Source organism: Heliconius melpomene, chromosome 10, assembly GCF_056956725.1.
Source record: "Heliconius melpomene rosina isolate 202511_hmr_F chromosome 10, ASM5695672v1, whole genome shotgun sequence".
Lineage (NCBI taxonomy): Eukaryota > Metazoa > Arthropoda > Insecta > Lepidoptera > Nymphalidae > Heliconius > Heliconius melpomene.
In genome coordinates, this window is record NC_140398.1 from 809,540 (window position 1) to 828,443 (window position 18,904).

The following is an 18,904-nucleotide window of genomic DNA, read 5'->3' on the forward strand; positions in this document are numbered from 1 at the left end:
CGCTGTGAAAACGCGATGTTTGTGGGTTCGATTCCTATTCGGGGAATGATTTTAATGATTTTATTCATTTACCCATTTTGCGGAATTGAGTTCATTCACTTAACACGAATTGCATCTGGAATAGTGTTAGACACTAGGTTCCCTCTGCCTGTCATACTATGCGGGAAAAAGATAAACCAGACTAGATTAGAATTACAAGACAAAGCGCGGCGTTAAGTCCCACCACTCGTTATATAATATTTCGAAAATTAGGCGTAAATTAGGACACAGTTTTACAGAGAGTATCTACCTCAGCCTACTTAGCTATAAGCGACATACGCGTGGAATATATAATATCTAAGCTATGTCGCCAAGTACCTAATATTATTCTCATAGGTGCAGGTTGAAACTTCACTAACCCACATGCCTATATTGTCGACATGCCGATGCGTCACAGGAAATGACTATAGCTCTCTTATTATAATACCCTTTTGGTTTATACATGAAATTTTACTTAATAAGAACGTAAGTAGCAATGTTTGTTGGTTCATATAAAATTATTATATACAGTATTCATAGTTGATCTTCAATTAGACTAATTTTAATAATTTCTTCAATTATACTAATTTTAATTGACATATGGTAGAGGGTGTTAAATTTATTTTATTACTTACAGAACGCTAGTATTTTTTATGTCTTAATTTAAAAAATCTGCGTTCTGTACATTTTCTCTACAATTATAGACCATATGATAAAAAAAATAACAGTACTTAATTTCGTACTCCTTCCTCAGCTCAATTTTCTTAAAAGGGAACCTAATTTTCTTTAATATTTTAAAGGTACTAAATCGTACTAAAATGATTGCTAGTATAGTGCATGCAAACATTTTTCGTGCACCGATCTACATAGTTGCCCGGCGCCGTAGATACGTTGCATTGACCGTTGTTCCATGGATGTGGCATTTTTGTGAGTTAGATAGCAAAGTGACTCAGTGACTTTAAGTTCATGCTATACGTACATAGTAGAGTAGGCAGACGGAATCTGGGAACCTAGTTTTAAGATACTTTCTTTCCCCACTTTCCACTGAGTTGTGAACTCAACGCCGTGTTTTTCCTCATTACTAGAGTGAAGAAATGCAAATATTAAATATTTCATTTCCTAGAATGAGAATCGAACCCACAATTTGTAGCCTGTTGCCTGTTGCCTGCGCCACGACTGGTCTATGGCTTAGTTGTATTTGACATAGAACATTTTATATTACGTACTTTAAGTAGTATATTTTAAATTTTTACGATTATTTACATTTTTTATAAATAATAGACTTTGAGTAGATACGTTTTCTGCGAATTGGAAAAACTGCAAACGTTGTTTAAGCAGGTACATATGTACAACGTACATATTTAGATAACTTTAAATAAAACATTTTTTATATAATCGTATTCTACAGAAGTAATAAATTCATATATATTGTATTCGTTATTAATAATATAAAACAAAATCGAAGAATTCAATATAATATGTAACTCTACGTACTCTACGCACTCTACGTACGCGACAGCGCAAGTAATCTGTATAGAACAGTGAAGAACGCGTCAAATGGACGACATCCGCAATGAGGCAGTGTCATCATAACGATCGCTATTTACATTTGTGTCAGGAATACAACGGGATTGTGGGAATGCTTTATATTATACTCCGACTTTTCTTAATTTTTATTTGAATTATATTGAATATTTAGGAAGAGTGAGATTTATATGTCTACCCTTTTTTGTCATTTGTCGCCCGTCATCCATCATTCGTCACCCGTCATCCACAATCCGTCATTCGTCATCCGCTATCCATCATCTGTCGACTAACCTAACAATCAATGTTAATTATAACCAGTACGACACGATTACGAAATATAAAAATACTCCCAAAATTTATTACTTTATTGTTATTGAAATTATTGAAAATAATTTTACGTAAAAAAATATTGATTTTGGATCACTCTTAACTAATTAAACATGTCGCAGTGAGGCAGCTTCTGACTGTTTGCGGAATGTTATGGATTAAATCTCCATTCGTAGGAATTAACTATTTACATTTCCCCAATTCGATACGACCTAATGCAGCGTTAAACTCCGCCACTATACAAGCAATCTCGAATTCGGATGGAAACCGTAGAAACGGTGTACCTACTTACACTGATTTTCTCTACCCATCCTATTATACGGGAAGAAGCATGAAAATGTAGTTAAAAGGCATCGCGGCGCATGTGCACAAGCATGAGGCTGTAAACGCGACGGCAGTTAATTCGATTCCCACTTGAGGGAATGAAATATTTCATATAGTGAGCTAATAACAAGAATTCGGCCTAAGAATTCTACAGAAAGTAGTGAATGTAAATATCTTAATGGGGCACGGAGGTTCCCAGGTTCCCTCATAGTCGGACTATGAGCGGTATACAGAGTGAAGCTGTTAAATAAATCCTATGTCACTCGCTGCTTAGTGATAAATTTAAACAATTATATTATGTACTAATAAGGTGCTCGAGTGAATATGACGAAGGTCGCCGGTTCAAAGTACAATACACTATTACATAGGGGTAATATCACTAGGTATTTAGATCAATTTGCAATTTGCATTCCTTTGAAGAATTTACATACGTTAAAATAGTTTTGATTGTTAAGCAAATATATATAAGGGAAGTTTTTTTTTGATAACGCATTTCAGTGATAACAATGTTGAGAATAATCGTGTGTGTAATTGTTTTGGGTGCTCATCCTAATTTTGGTAATGATTTTATTACATTTACTACTGTACATAGATACTGCATTCATATTATTATAGCTTTATGCTTTAGTCCTCTTCCTATATTTAGCTGGGTAGTCAAAGGGTAACAAAAACCTAGCGCAAAGCTGTAAGCCGAACTAAGCTAAACTTGCAACTATAAGCGCGACGGGTTGTGGGTTTCGTAACGAGGCAAAGCACTGCGTTGATTTCCACTCCACTCAACACGCAATGCCCCAAGAATCCATCGGGAAGTGGGAAATGAAAGTGTCTTAATGGGAATGTAGTGTATTAATACTAGGTTCCCGTTCCCTCTGTGTAGGGTGCTTTTGCTATATTGCATAATAGTATAACTAAAATTAAGGAATTCATAATTTCGCAACGTTAGAGCACGTCAGGATGGCCGAGCGGTCTAAGGCGCTGCGTTCAGGTCGCAGTCCACTTCTGTGGGCGTGGGTTCGAATCCCACTTCTGACAAACTGTTTTTGAACATTTTTGTGTTATTAAATGCTAGCTACGATTTTGTTTTGTATTATCAACAAATTTAAGATATTCTTTTGATTATCTTAAATTAATTTATAAATAATAAAACTATATATTTCGGGATAATGTACAGGAAATGATATATATAAAAAAAATAAGATTTCCTATATGCTTTCTTTAATAGGTATTAAATATCTACTATAAAATAGGACTTTATATATATTTTCATACACGTAATGCATATATTCATTAATTAAGTATTTTTATCTCGATGTTACTGACGTACATTTGTCATTGGGATATATTCGAATATTTATTTTTCTCTACTAACAGATAACCCTAATAAATTACGAGTACCTGCGTTTTGATCCACAATTAGCGCCCGTAGCTGGCGCGGTACCGAAATTCGAGTAATTTCTAATACCATTAAAGTGCCATCAAATACACATTATATATTAAATATAGTACATTAAACATACACTTTATTTAGATTAAAGGAGATATTTATATAAAAATATTAAATGAAACATTAATTCCACAGTTAAATCCAAACTCTACGCCTCAGACGAAGCCAAAGACGACTGGGAGCGTATAGTGGGCGGTACTAAAGCAGCCAACGGTTCAGCTCCTTACCAGGTGTCTCTAAGGATATGGGGAGTCAGACATTTTTGTGGAGCTTCGTTGATTACACCTAGAGTTATATTGACAGCGGCACATTGTACTGATAGGTGGAGAATTTTGTCGTACTTTGTTTTTATACTAAGGCCCGTATTTGTATACTGCTTTCAACTCTACAGATCTAGAGAATAAAAACGGCATCCCAAGATCGCTCTCCATATCGATCTCAGAATTGAGAGCGACTTATAAATACGGGCCTGAGAACAACACTTATAAACTTAACTTAGTTCTGGTATACGAAGAGCGACATTGTGTTACGCTACTAAACACTCGAATTTGGGTGACAGTCGAATAGCAAAAAACCTTAACATGTACGTAATTTGTTCTTGCTTCACGCTGTGGCCCGCACAGCAGGCAGACGGAACCTGGGAAATTAGTGTTAAGAAACTCCGTTCTCCATTGAAACACGTCCGTTACCCACTTCCCTCTGAATTATCGAGACATTGCGTGCTGACTGGTGAAATTCAACAGCGCGCCTTTGCCGCGTTTCCAGAGCGAGGAAATGAAAATACCAAAATATTTAGTTCCACGAAAGCCTAATTTTGTCGGTGAATTAGGGAACCATATTATTGAATACTGAACTTAGCTCTTATTTTTCTTTTATGATTTCATTTTGTGTTCACACAGATTAAAACCTCAATACTTCAAAGCTATAGTCGGCACTAACCAACTGCAATCCGGCGGTACTCCATACGCTATAAGAAAAATCGTACAACACGAAAAATACGACTCGAACATCATCAAAAATGATATAGCAATCATTTTCACAGAACAAGAAGTTCAATTTGGGGACAGTGTAGACTCTATCGAACTGAACAATGAGCCGGTGGAGAAAGGAGAGGATTTACTATTGACTGGATGGGGAACAACTTCTGTATGTTCTTTTTTTCTTTTTAGCTTCATAGAATTTGTGATATTGCGTGTCGAGTGGCGTAACTCAACACCCCGCCTTTGTAATGAAATTAATTTAAATATAAGCTTCTCTTCGAATTTGGATAAAACCCACAACCCTCGTGCTTACAATTAGTACAGAGTACAGATGCTGTTTGGCACTGTGTCTATTAGTAAATATTTGCAATTTCTTATTAGAGAGGTGTTGCCATATTTTATCATCAGGCGTTCTTGTTTCCGAATAATTATTCGTTGATTATTTTTACTTTTGAGTTTGACGTCTTATTATGAATTGGCATACCTCACAATATGATTCTAAATTGTTATTATTAATACAAAATACACTATTATTTTTTCTCTTATGTCACTTTTTAGTATCCAGGACATTTACCAAACGACCTAATGCAGTTAGAGCTGAAGACAGTCAGCTATGAAGATTGTAAAGAAGCCCATAAAAGCGTGAACGCTATATTCGAATCTCAGATCTGTGCTCTCACCAAAGCTGGCGAAGGAGCTTGTCATGTAAGAGCTTGCGACGAAAATATTAATATATAACAGACAGAGGAAAATCTGGGAACCTAGTGCTAAGACACTCCGTTCTCCATTAAGACAATTCTGTTCCCCACTTTCCACCGTATTCTCGAGATATTTGCGTTGTTTTTTCCATTCTTATTTTTTTGATTCTAGGGGGACTCCGGGGGTCCTTTAGTGAGGGAAGGACGTCAAGTTGGTGTAGTTTCATGGGGCGTGCCGTGTGCTAGAGGACTGCCTGATGTATATACTAAGGTATTCTATAAATTTCTGGTTATAAGGCTTAGTCAGTTCATTACTATTTTTTATATTCTGTTATAAAAAATGTTTCTTACCAATTTCTCTTAGTATATAATATAAACTTTTATATTATATTTAGATATTTGAATATGTTTTAGGTGGAATATTTCATGGATTGGATAGAAAAAACGCTGTACGACGACGACGAAGATCACGTGGCGTTTATTCATAATAAAACCAATAGACATGGGTAAAAACTGAACTACTCAAAGCGATCCTTAAATGCAATGATATTGTGCAAATTTACAGCACAATTTATATATTTGATTTCAATATTAGAAACAGGTTCAATTTTCTTGCACACCTATATAGTGCAATAATATTGAGATATTTATACAGCATACCTAAATAATATATAAAAATTGTATGCGTGTATAATCTATATTTGTGATAATACTTTAAGTGAAAAATTTGACATTGTAATAAATGTATGTAGTACGACGGTCAAATATTTGTGTTTCATTTCCAAATTTTTAGTTTAAATAATTGAGGCCATAGTCACGCGGCGGCGGTGGGTTCGATTCCCACTAAGTAGAATGAACCATTTTCATTTAGTCTCTCTGGCTTCAAGACAATACGTAGCGTTGTGTTCCGCCACAAACTAAGAAGTGGTGAACGATTATTTTCTAGCGTAATCTGCAAAACTTTAGGCAGAAGCATAATCAATGAAATATTTAAAAATTTCATTTCCTCGCTCTGTTAACGAGGTAACGGCGTGGCGTTAATTGTCGCCACTGAACACAATGCCTCCAGAATGCCAAAAATGTCCTAATGGGATCGAAGTGTCTTAACACAGGGTTCTTAGGTTCTCCCTGCCTACCCTAATATTTTCGGGATATGACATGAAGCTTAAAAAAACAAATAAGTTAAGAAAATCCTTTATTATCACACACACATATGGCTAATATCACAGAGATCAGTTGTACACATCTCACCCAGCACTTCCACAGTGCGACTGTTACATACAAAATGCCTTAAAAAAATCAGTCCTTAAGCAGCTTAAATACATAGATATTATATTTAAAAAATACAATAGAGATAACTAGAATTTCATTTTTTGGACATTTTATCTGTTAATTTAATTTCTAATAAAAATATTACACAAATATCACAAATAATATTGAGTACTGTATTAAAATAATACATAAATAAATAAATGATAAATATGAATCAAACAAATAAAAACCATGGTAATATTAGTTCCACAAAACATAACTTTACTATTTATTAAATAATCTAACAATATTCTATTATAAAAATACCATTTATCGTATAATCGTAAATCGTTAATTAAATATTACTGGTAAAACGGTTACGACAGCCTTACCTATCATATGAAGAAAATACATTTGAACGGGATTCGAACCAGTTAAACTTCCACACTGTCCAAACGCTCTACATAGGTACGTTCCAATTCCTACATTATTGTTAAAAGCTAAAAACGAGGAATTCATAATATTTCAAACTACTATTCTCGTATTTAAAATTATAAATATAAGTCTATACGTAATTTAAGTTTAAGTTTAATTGATATATTATTATAAATAATTTTAAAATGTAATTGCAATCTTTAAAATATTATAAAATTACCCTTTCAATACCATTTAACATAATAAAATGAAAAAAAAAAAAATTACATCATTTCCAAAACATAAATAGACACTATAAAAATGACAACTCTCAATCTAATCCACAGATAATCAAAGAACTCTTGAACATTTTCACTAGATATATAATCTTCGGAATGTTCTACATTATCCGTATTATTAACGCTGTGAAATTCTAAAGTATCGAAGTCTCTAGAATAAATCCTACCAAGAATACCGAAATTAAGTAGATTATCTGTATTATGTAATTCTGTAGACGCGTATTTAAATTTTTTATCATCTATGGTGAATTTGAAATTTTCTTTGTTCAATATTTCTTGAGTAGAAGTTGATATAATGGGGAAATAAGTAGTGTCATCTTTAGAAAATGTACCGTTAATGGAGATATTTTCGAATTTAATATTAGTGCTTTCAGATCTGTAAAATAATAAAAAATATAAATAAAATTAAAAAATATATATATATATCTAAAGTTTAATTTATAGTTTTGCCGCGATTTTATCTTTTATTAATATTATTCTGTAATTTTGCTAGATGAGTAGAAATAGTCTTTAAATTTATAATACGAGAATCTAAAAATATTGGATACACATTACACACATCACAAACCCGCTCATTTTACAGATATCGCATCTTACCCTAACCAAATTGGGCAAATGAACGATACGGAGGTTATAAAACTTATCACACAAATATGTACTTTACACACTATACCAAAGAAGTAAATATCAAATTCTATTTAAATAAGTCAAATTATATATATGTATACTAAAATAGAAATTACAAAACATACCCAACAAAACAAGAACGTTTATACAATCCTGCACTGGCGGTAATCGAACAAGTTTGCACCCCAATGTCACTTGAACCCAATGAATGTTTACCATCAAACGCCACTAAGCCATATGTAATATCTGTATCTGGAGCTGTAAAATAAATAAATTTAAAAGATCATGAAAATGTAGTTCAAATTAAAAAGTAGAAAACTCATCCTGATAGTTTTCTCAACGGACGACCAAATCCCGATACTCGGAATTAATTAAAAGTTTTTTTTAGCTTCAAGCTAAAAAATCGTATTCCGCATATAGCAGGGTAGGGAGAGGGAATCAGAAAACGGAAAAAAAAAAAAAATCAGCCCCCTGAGAGAGAACCGAACTCACAACCGTTGCTGTACTGCCGCGCAAAACGAAAGTCGTCCTGATATTTATATTATAAATAGCATTGCTTTGGCAGAGCCTAATGTTTAGATATTCCGTTCTCCACATCATTTACCTCTTAATTTTTTTTAATTAAATTCTATAGGTTAATTCTACATTAAAATTAACCATGATATATTCACATAACTTACCAATAAAACTAGTTTTAACATAAAACTGACAGCAAAAACTTCCTTGACAGACAATTTCAGTGTACCCTCTCTCACAAGCGACGAGGTCTAAGGGCTTGATGCGATATTGACTCATATCTCCTATAGAAAACACTTCTGGCGTAGAAATAAGGGAAATGTCTAAAAATTAAGTAAAATATTTTAATTATTATAAGTATAGGTACATTTTTTAAACTAATAAACTTTTTTCTGACTTTTTTCTGTTATTACAGTAATTCTTATAACAGGATATTTTCAGTTTGAAATGAATTCAATAAATTTGCTCATCCTCTTTAATTAGTCATTAATTACATGTATTTCGAATTGCAAACTATAACAAGGATAACAAAATAAGTAATATGGATATGATCTGTTCTTGAAATCATATTATATGAAGGAACCCGAAACTCCACTCTGTTATCTATTCTAATAAAGTAAATGAATAGGAAGAACATTTTTTTTTGAATTTACGTTGAATTCTGCATATAGGAAGGTAGGTAAAGGGAACCTAGGAACCTAGTACTCAGACACTCCGTTCCCTCGATACTTCATTGCATATTGAGTAACGCCGCGGTTTGCCACGTTACCAGAGCGCGGAAATATTTTAAAAAATATTTCATTTATAAGAAAGTAAAAACATATTCTTACCATTTCTAGCTTCTTTGCCAAATTCAGCAATAACTAACTGTTCGTTCTTATCCATATTCATACTACCGCCTAGTACGCCTTTAGAGGTAATAATATTAACGTTGTTCACATACGCCCAAGATGGAGGAAATTGTTTTGCTGTAACAAAAATATCCAATAAAATGAGCACTAATATTTGCTTATACGCGGCTACTGCCAGGTACAATACAAGGAAATTCGTATTAAATTTCCCTATGTCGTTGTTCTTGTAAATAGCTTGGGATGGGTTTTTAGTGCTAAGTCATTCATTATGAAAAGACTGTGCTTACATTTCACTATAAAATAGATATATCTACCTATTAAATACCATTACTATTTAAAGAATGTAAAAAAAATTAAAACATCTAGTTATTTTTTTAATACGTTTTCTAAAAAAAATCTTATATGGAAAAAAACGTGTCAAAAATATTTACCAAACAAAAGCGACGTTTTCTGTACAAATGGACCAGCCACTATAAAGTTCTTGATTGCACCAAATTCCTTCATGTCGTTAAGAAGAATATCCTCCTCCATCAAGACTCCGAAAGTTACGCCAAAGTCGGTAGCGAATTGTCCCATTTTTACCATCGTCGTGTTGCATTTTGACGCAGAATTGAAAGGTTTCCTGTAACTAAAGTTAACGATGGATTGGTTTTTAGTTTTTTTTCACGTTTTTTTTCACACTCACTTTCCACCTAGTTAGTAAGTCTAACAAAATTATAAGGTTCACTAGGTTCTTATCTGAGCCATTAAGTCAATATTATTACATAATGCTAGTTGTGCGTATAATAATATTTTGTATTAATTTATCTGAGAAGATAATATTACTATAATATGTATGTCAAATAAACAATGGAAGCACTTGAAGCTATCCAAACGCAGTAAGGGACAGATGGCATGAAACGTGTGGATTGAAGTCCCAGTAATAATCCTATAGAAATAAGCTTCACGCAGTATCCCGCACATAGCAGGAAAGACATAGGGAATCTATTATTAAATCACTCCATACTCCATTTCCCGCCGAATTCTGGAGGCATTGCGTGTTTTGTAGCGTACTAACCGCCACAGTTTGCCTCGACACCAGAGTGAAGAAATAAAAATATTTATTCAAATAAATATTTCACATCCTCGTGTGGGCGTCTGCGCCACGACTGGCCTCCTAATATTATTACGTTCCTTAAAAAACTTTATAACTTTTTCCAAATATAATAAGACGAAACCACTTAACATGTCATGGATTCACCGTGCTGGTGTGTGAGGGTGGTTGCAGAGGGAGGAGGCCAACGCCATGCCAATGAGACTTGCCAAGTGTATGTTTAAGGGACCATTTGTATTTGAACTTCGGATATTTTAATTAAAATCAAACGTTTCCCTCGTTTGACTAAAGAAATTCGACTTTGAGATCCAGCAGTGGTGGACCATCACTAAATAAATAACAAACGAAAATGGCCTCTGGACTCTGTGTCTATCCGTAAAGTAAAGAATATACTTACAGAGAAACTATTGCTCCATTCCTATCGAAGACCAAATTGTTTCTAATCAATTCTGGTTTATTTTGACAACGTATTGTTTCATACAGATGGGCTACGACGTATACTTGGTTAGCTTTAGCTGCTGACGATACTGATTTTACTATCTGGGAAAAAAAAGTATATTTTAAGCATTTTATTATATATATATATATATATATATATATATATATATATATATATATTATCTGAATACTATGAAATTAATCACTTGATTCTATCATTAATGTCCATACCATTGTGGGTTAGATTCCGAAAAGGTTAGAAACGAATTATTATTTATTCATATTTTCATTTCTTGGCTCGGATACCAAAGCAAAAGCGCGGCTGAAAGTATGGAACGAAGTGTCCTAACAATAGGTCTTCTCTGCCCACCCTGCTACAGCGTGAAATTGAAAACAAAATAATTTTATTATGAAGCTATAGCTATTATGTTTTATTGCAAGATGATATATTTAAAAATATTTAATGTTAATATACAGGATTACATTTACAATGCGTCTCTACTAATTATTACTTAGTCTTCAAACAAACACTTAAATGATTGCTATAATCCCAAACGATAACTTATCTGGCATAACTCTTATAAACATTACCTACAACCTTAAAAATACTTAGATATATAAATATATTACTTTAATTGCATATTTTATTATGACACTTTTATTGTTTTGAAACTTTATCAAAATTGGTCTGTTATTGTTATTGTTTCATATAGATGGTAATATTATCTCATTCATAATAAATCACTTGGATATTTTTTTAAGACAAGAATAAACAATGTTTGTATCGATATTTTTTTTATTATGTTAAAACGAAAACTTTCATTTGATCAATAATTGACACGTTGCTGTAAAAAACGCTGAAAATGTATTCTGCACAAATTTCTCATACTATCAATTTCTTAGATTCCACTAAAAGTCAAATCATGATCATTCTTCTCAATCATATATATGGTATATACTAGCTTAGATGCAATAGTAGTATATTCTAACATCAGGAACAGTCAAAGTTTCATTAAAATCGGTTCAGTAGTTTGAAATATGAGTATTTCAATATTTAAATATTGACATAAGTAATATACTGATATATATAAAGTTGGTTTCAATTTGGTATATAATTCTTAGCATTAGGTACATGTAAATTCTTACGTCATCGTAGTTCTCTAAATCGTTTATACACGGCTCTGAGGCACCTTCAGACGGTAGGCTTTTCGGAGAAGACAACACAAGTAAGTCGACATTCTGAAAGTAAATAATATGTTAATTTTTATCAATATTTTTAATAGTACATTATTATCTGTATGCCAATATATTTAAATCTATGGCGCCTATAATTAAACACCATAATTAAATAATATCATATTAATTGAAGATGGCTTACCAGCCATCATTTATTTTCGTATTTCTAAATGTTGTCTATCTATGTCATGTCAGGTATAGCATGCGGATACGACAATATTTCGACGTCAAATTTATTTATGAAATAGGAGGGCATTTGACCATTAAATGTGCTCAGACATGACAAATTGAACATGATAGGGGCACGAATATTAACATACTTTTTATTGACTATATTTTGTAGTTTGCAGGAACAATTTAGAAATATAAGCATTTTACTTAGGCTTTTTACTAGGTTAAAAAAGCTTTGCTTTTTTACAGCGTCACGCTGTATCCCGCATATGCAATGGTAGTGTTACGACACTCTGTACCCACTTTCAACCGAATTCTCGAGGTATTGTGTGTTGAGCGGCGCAACGTAATGCCACGACGTTAGACCTACATAAATTTGAACCTGCAAGGTTTTATAATCTATATATATAAAAGGACTTGTCCTCACTGACTGAGGTAAGACGCACGCACAGCCGTAACCGCTGTGCGTAGAAACGTGGAATTTGGACAAAAGTTTACTTTCGTAATCTGGACATCCACTAAGAAGGGATTTTGAAAAATTTTAACCGTAAAAGGGTGAAATAGGGGTTCAAAGTTTGTATGGAAAAAAATTTAAATCAGCACCGATTTTTATAAAATTTGAAATTTAGATTTTTAAAAGTATTTAATTGAACACGTGTTTCATCGTTTTCTAGAATTCTCCCCCTAAGAGTGCAAATAAGGGGTTGAAAGTTTGTATAGGTTTTTTTTAAATCGTCACCAATTTTTATAAAATTTGAAATTCAGACTCTTAAACGTATATAATTAAACACATGTTTCATGGTTTTTTAGAATTCACCCCCTAAGGGTGCAAATAAGGGGTTGAAAGTTTGTATGGGAAAATTCTTAAATCGCCACCTATTTTTATAAAATTTGATATTTAGACTCTTAAAAATATTTAATTGAACATATGTTTCATGGTTTTTTAGAATTCACTTCCTAAGGGTGCAAATAAGGGGTTGAAAGTTTGTATGGAAAAATCTTTAAATCGCCACCGATTTTTATAAAATTTGAAATTTAGACTCTTAAACGTATATAATTAAACACATGTTTCATGGTTTTCTAGAATTCTTCCCCTAAGGGTGCAAATAAGGGGTTGAAAGTTTGTATGGAAAAATCTTTAAAACGCCACCGATTATTATAAAATTTTTAATTTAGACTCTTAAAAATATTTAATTGAACATGTGTTTCATGGTTTTCTAGAATTCACCCCCTAAGGGTGCAAACAGTAACCGCTGATGGTAGAAACGTTAAATTTGGACAAAAGTTTACTTTCGTAATCTGGACATCCACTAAGAAGGGATTTTGAAAAATTTTAACCCTAAAGGGGTGAAATAGGGGTTGAAAGTTAGTATGGAAAAAAAATTTTAATCGGTACCGATTTTTATAAAATTTGAAATTTAGATTTTTATAAGTATTTAATTGAACACGTGTTTCATCGTTTTCTAGAATTCTCCCTCTAAGGGTGCAAATAAAGGGTTGAAAGTTTGTATGGAAAAATTCTTAAATCGCCACTGATTTTTATAAAATTTGATATTTAGACTCTTAAAAATATTTAATTGAACATGTGTTTCATGGTTTTCTAAAATTCATCCCTAAATACGTAAGCGAAGCTGCGCGCGTCCGCTAGTAAAATTATAATTTCACTCACATTTTTGGCAGCTTTGCGTATAAGATCTGCATATCTTCCGCTATTGACGTCAAACTTCGAAGGATCAACTACAGCCGCTTTGTACGTATCCTGGGAAACAAAGACAATATTATAAAATAAACATTGAAAACAAAATTAAGAAATGTGGCCTAATAAAGAAAAAATATTTTTATTCGTATATAAATGGTTAATTAACTTAAGAACAAAGTGTGTCAGTTTATTTATGTGTTTTTATAAAGTGTGCCAATTTATTGAGATGTCTTCCGTATTTTGAGGAATAGGTAGAGATGACCTAATGATATATGTCTTTGTTCTCCACAAATGCGCATTTAGAGAAGTTACATGCCGAATGGCGAATTTTATCAAGATTAAGAAAAAATAGCAGGTTGAGCTTCTTTCCGCATAGCAGGTTGGACAGAGAACCTAGTTCCACTCTCCACATGTTTTCGAGATATTGTGGTGTTTATTTCAGCGGCTGTGGATTGAACCCACATCCATCGCGTTTCCAATCAGAAGTTATGCCATTGCACTGCGGTGGCAGAGACTACAAGCAAAAGTGAAATTTAAACATATTATTATTAGTAAATACACATAATAATATTTGTTGGTAAACAAACGTGACCTATATAAGGGATTTCCTCTACCGAATATGATCGTACGTTCACCTTGCATGCAGTCGCAGCATGATGTTCATCTGTCTCTTTCTGACTTATGATAAATTCTATTGCTGTCTCTTTCTAACATGTTCCCTTTATCTCGATGCAGGGATTTTTTTAAGTGTACATTTAGGGAGTACCAAAGTAGTCAATTGTGAAGCATTTTGGTATTATAGTGTTCCGTATGATTTTTATTTATAAAAAATTTCCATAAACAAAAACTGATTTGATATTTTGGACTTTATTTTTTATATTAAATAGTATATTAAAAGTAGGTACTTTATAATTGAGGATGCCTTAAAAACAAATATTTAAATTGAAATATATTTACACGATAATTTATTGCTTAGATAGAAATTTTAAAAATCTAATAAATGCTATAAAATTATTTTATAGAACCAATAAACAAAAACCACAAAATTTCACAATCAAAAAAAATATTTACCAAAACAAACCAATTTTTTTTCAACCTACGGAACTTTAATCAGAAAAATGCACATGCGCCTGATGCATGGTACTATCTGTCTCTTTCCTACTAATGAATTTTATATGCTATCTCGCTCCAACATTTGGGGTTATTTGAAACACTCTAGAAAGGTCTACGCCGTCTACGTGATGCTAAGTCACGTAGACCTATTATCCAGTATTATTCTATTGACTGTTATAAAATTATATATAACAAAACGCTCGTTTTTTTCTCATATCGTATGAAAAGGCTTTTATAGAATAAACAAACAAATACTTTTTTTTTTTTCTATTGTTAGTAGAATTAAATAATAATATTTTTATAAGAAGGGCCTAGTATAAGTTACTCCATCCTCAATTTTTGATTTGTTTATAATTATATTAAATACGGTACTTAACGCCGCACAATCATTGACAAACCAGAAAAACATCCAGATGACATTTATAAACATTCCTTCGAAAGTATTTTATACAAATAAACAAAATTAATTTTCAATGTCAAAATACCGGTAACCGGTTTCAAAATGGACCACTGGCAATATAAGGAAATTTTAATATACAGTACATGCGATTTTTTTCTTAATCGTCTTCTGAGTGAGTTCATCTCATGTATTAAATACAAAACACTACACGGAAATTGAACCCACTACCTTATTCGATATGACTATTAAGAATTATTATTTACTGTAAACGCGACTGTTCGCGAATCGAACCCATGATTCCCACTCGGGGGAATGATATATTACATATTTTCATTATCTCGCTCTGGTAACAAGGCAAAGCACGGCGTTTAGTTCTGTAACACAATGCCTTGAGAATTCAGTGGAACGTGGGGAGCGGCACTCCCGCTCTTTATGAGGAAAAAATATTATTATGAATTTTGAATAACTTAATTTATATAAAACTTATTCAATAGATAGTATTTGTACTGTAATATAAAAAATAAAAGTTTCTTTTGTTTTATTTTTTATTAGATTTATTATTTAATTAAACAAGTAACGTTTAAATACTTTACTTTATGTTATTAATTATTTTAATTTATTTACGTACGTGAGACAAGCACGTATCAATTTGATCAAGTTGACTAGAAAGGTATGGTGTCTATATTCTGTAGTGACCTCGATCTAGACAGGCGGCAGTTAGATCACTTAAGAAGTAAGTAGTTGATTTTTTACTGAGACCGACTAATGGCGCACTGGTTGTGGGGTTCGATTCTCTATGGAAAATGAAAATATTTTAAAGTATTTATATTTTTCCGCTCTGATAGACAAAGAGCATCTTTTTTTAGAATATGAGGATAAGGATATCTACGGCGGCAAGGGTGTCCTGGCCGGCGTATGTTAAAATTGTGAAAATAACAAAAGCATCGATTAAACAATACATATGATTTTCTCATGGATGGCATACTTAGAACTGTACCAAATTAAAATGGGTCTACACGAGAAGCACCAGCATTCAAATAAAAAAAACATCATCAAAATTTAAGATAATCAAAGTTACCCAGTGGAAAGTTCCGAGCTAATAAAAAACCCAGGAAGAGCTTTTACGAAAATCGGTTAAGAAGACTGAAAGCACTCTTTCTGTGTTTTTAAATAAATAAATCACTTCACGCTGTATCCCGCCCCACCACGATAGGCAGAGGGAACCTAGTGTTAAAACACTCCGTTCCCCACTTTCACCGAATTCTGGACGCTTTGCGTGTTGAGTGGCGGGACTTAATTCATCTTCGAGTGGGGATGGAACCCACAACCGTCGAGTTACAGTCACACCCATGTGCCGCTGCGCCACGGCTGTGTTTTTAAATACCAAATATTTGTTGTATTTAAATATATAATATATTTTTATTTTTTATTCAATGTAGGTACCTACAAGAAATATTCATTCCTTTAAAAATTATTTATAGACAAAAAAGAAAACTTTTATATTTGTAAAATATTGAATTAAAAAAACAATATTAAAATCGTCATGTTGTAAATCTACACAAAACATTTTTTTTAGGAGATAGAAATAAAAATAATGCAGTCATTAACATATTTACTAATCTACCTGCAATATTCTCTTCTTCATTATTATTATCTTTTTGTAAAAACTTTAAAAAGCCTAATCTACTATATTTATTTTTTACAATAATTAACATAATATTTTAACTATTTATTCTCAAAACAAAATATTATAATCAAAACTTATACTGAAAAAAAAACAAACAAATAATAATAATAAAATAATTTTAAAAAATACTCACAGATCCCAGCACACAGCAAAACCACAAAGAGAACAGCACATATATCGAAAAAGCCATATTTGTATACAAATACATGAATATTAAAATATAATTAAAATATATATAAAAATAAGTTAAACTCCGGAAGACATGCGTCTGACACCGCGGTAGCACCACGAATGACGGATCTTGGATAAATTATAAATATAAAGTTATAACTTAGCAGTTAGCTAGTACCAGCAGGTAGTAGGTAGTAGATAGCAGGTAGTTTCTAAGGAGCATTATTGCTGCAATCATAATAGGAATTAAGTATCGTTTTTGGCTTTGTCTGTATGGCCTACGTGATTTATCTCAAATAGGTAAGTAAGACAAGAAAAACACCATCCTAGCGCAGTTTTGAAGTGTTTGAAATCAGAATGAATAACGCGATGGTTTATGGTTGTGAGTTCACTTTCCGACGAATTGTGTATTGAATAGCGGAACACAACGCTGCGTTTTGTCTTGTTGTGTGTTCGATTCCCACTCAGAGGAATAAATTATTTAATGTTTTCATTTCTTCGCTGTGGTACCAAAACAAAAAGCGCGGCGTTGAGTTCCGCCACTGCAACACAAACAAAAAAGTGAAGAACGGAGTGTTTTAACACAAGGTTTCCTCTGCCTACTCTGCTGCGGGATACTGCGTGAAGGTGAAAAAAATAATGGAGCTTATTAGCTCTTGAAGCTTTAAAAAAAATACTACTAGGTACAACGTTTGAATGACATTTAGAAGTAAGGGTTTAACAGCTTCATTTAACTTAATATACGAAAATTCAAATGAAAACAGTAGGTAAGTGTGTAAATAACATACCTACTTAAATATCTTCTTACTAGGCGATATATTTTATAAGAAAACACACCGCCGACACTTTGGCTTCTTAGGAGTATAAAGGAGATAGTGACCTTTCCTTTTAAGTTGCTGTTGCGGCCTACAAATTGTACAAAAATAAAGCTCCAATAAAGATCTATGGAAACATCGTAGCGAATTTAAGGAAAGCCTAGTTTAAGGAAAGCCTAGTCTATTGTCATCGGTGAAATATAGTTGTTTTTACTTCCCAATAGTCTTTATGTTCAAAATTAAATTACTATTAAATTAAATAATAAAATTGGCGGGGAGAACCACTAATACAATATGAAATAATAAAATGCGAAAAGCATGTGAAAACTAAAATTAATATAAAAAGGTTTAATAATACTGATATGAATAGTGCAAAACATAAAACATATTATGTTTTATTACGTATCTTTATGAATATTATATATTTATAGTTTTATGACCACTCCATATTACGTTGATAAGATATAAATACTCCATATTAAACCTAAAACTGCACCCAAACAGTGTATAATACGTACTCGAATAATGCTATTATTATTTTTTTATCTTTAATGACGATTAAAGTAAGAAATTTGTTAGAAAATTTTAAATTAATTTTTAGAGTTCCGTCCTCGAAAGAAAAAATGTAACCCTTATATTACCCCCATAGGACAGATTGCGTAGAGGTATAAAGCTGAACTTAATATCAAATATTCAGATCCACAGTAATTTAGAGCTCACTAAAAATAGACTTCTAAGTCAACGCAACAAAAGATACTTACTAGCATATATTCATAGTTTTTTCGAAATTACAACTCTGTAGGAT

General features: G+C 32.4%; 2 protein-coding genes and 1 non-coding gene across 3 annotated transcripts; 2 read left to right on the forward strand and 1 right to left on the reverse strand.

Annotated features, from left to right (window-relative positions):
- The first annotated feature begins 2,676 nt into the window (after positions 1-2,676).
- LOC146535073 (chymotrypsin-1-like) lies at positions 2,677-6,083 on the forward strand. The gene is made up of 6 exons (XM_085191946.1): positions 2,677-2,754; positions 3,776-3,962; positions 4,540-4,786; positions 5,179-5,325; positions 5,491-5,589; positions 5,733-6,083. Exons 1-6 carry the CDS (start codon positions 2,703-2,705, stop codon positions 5,826-5,828), a joined length of 828 nt encoding a protein of 275 aa, XP_085048072.1. The 5' UTR covers positions 2,677-2,702; the 3' UTR covers positions 5,829-6,083.
- Positions 3,145-3,228, forward strand: TRNAL-CAG (transfer RNA leucine (anticodon CAG)). The gene has a single exon. It is a non-coding gene; the product is annotated as a tRNA-Leu (tRNA).
- A 417-nt stretch (positions 6,084-6,500) lies between the features above and the next one.
- On the reverse strand, positions 6,501-17,405 carry LOC146535075 (vanin-like protein 1). Its single transcript, XM_085191435.1, has 9 exons — positions 17,247-17,405; positions 13,884-13,973; positions 11,954-12,046; positions 10,767-10,909; positions 9,708-9,904; positions 9,256-9,393; positions 8,590-8,748; positions 8,035-8,167; positions 6,501-7,658 (listed from the first exon to the last, which is right to left on the reverse strand). Exons 1-9 carry the CDS (start codon positions 17,319-17,321, stop codon positions 7,268-7,270), a joined length of 1,419 nt encoding a protein of 472 aa, XP_085047561.1. The 5' UTR covers positions 17,322-17,405; the 3' UTR covers positions 6,501-7,267.
- Positions 17,406-18,904: the final 1,499 nt, after the last annotated feature.

Bases quoted from the DNA above. Each gene is read 5' to 3' on its own strand.
- LOC146535073 (XM_085191946.1), top strand. From the start codon at position 2,703: ATGTTGAGAATAATCGTGTGTGTAATTGTTTTGGGTGCTCATCCTAAT. The intron at 2,755-3,775 runs GTAATGATTTTA...TTAATTCCACAG, and splicing joins GGGTGCTCATCCTAATTTTG to TTAAATCCAAACTCTACGCC. The intron at 4,787-5,178 runs GTATGTTCTTTT...GTCACTTTTTAG, and splicing joins CTGGATGGGGAACAACTTCT to TATCCAGGACATTTACCAAA.
- LOC146535075 (XM_085191435.1), bottom strand. From the start codon at position 17,321: ATGTATTTGTATACAAATATGGCTTTTTCGATATATGTGCTGTTCTCT. The intron at 13,974-17,246 runs GTGAGTATTTTT...TTTGTTTCCCAG, and splicing joins TTTGCTGTGTGCTGGGATCT to GATACGTACAAAGCGGCTGT. The intron at 9,905-10,766 runs GTAAGTATATTC...CGTTAACTTTAG, and splicing joins AATGGAGCAATAGTTTCTCT to TTACAGGAAACCTTTCAATT.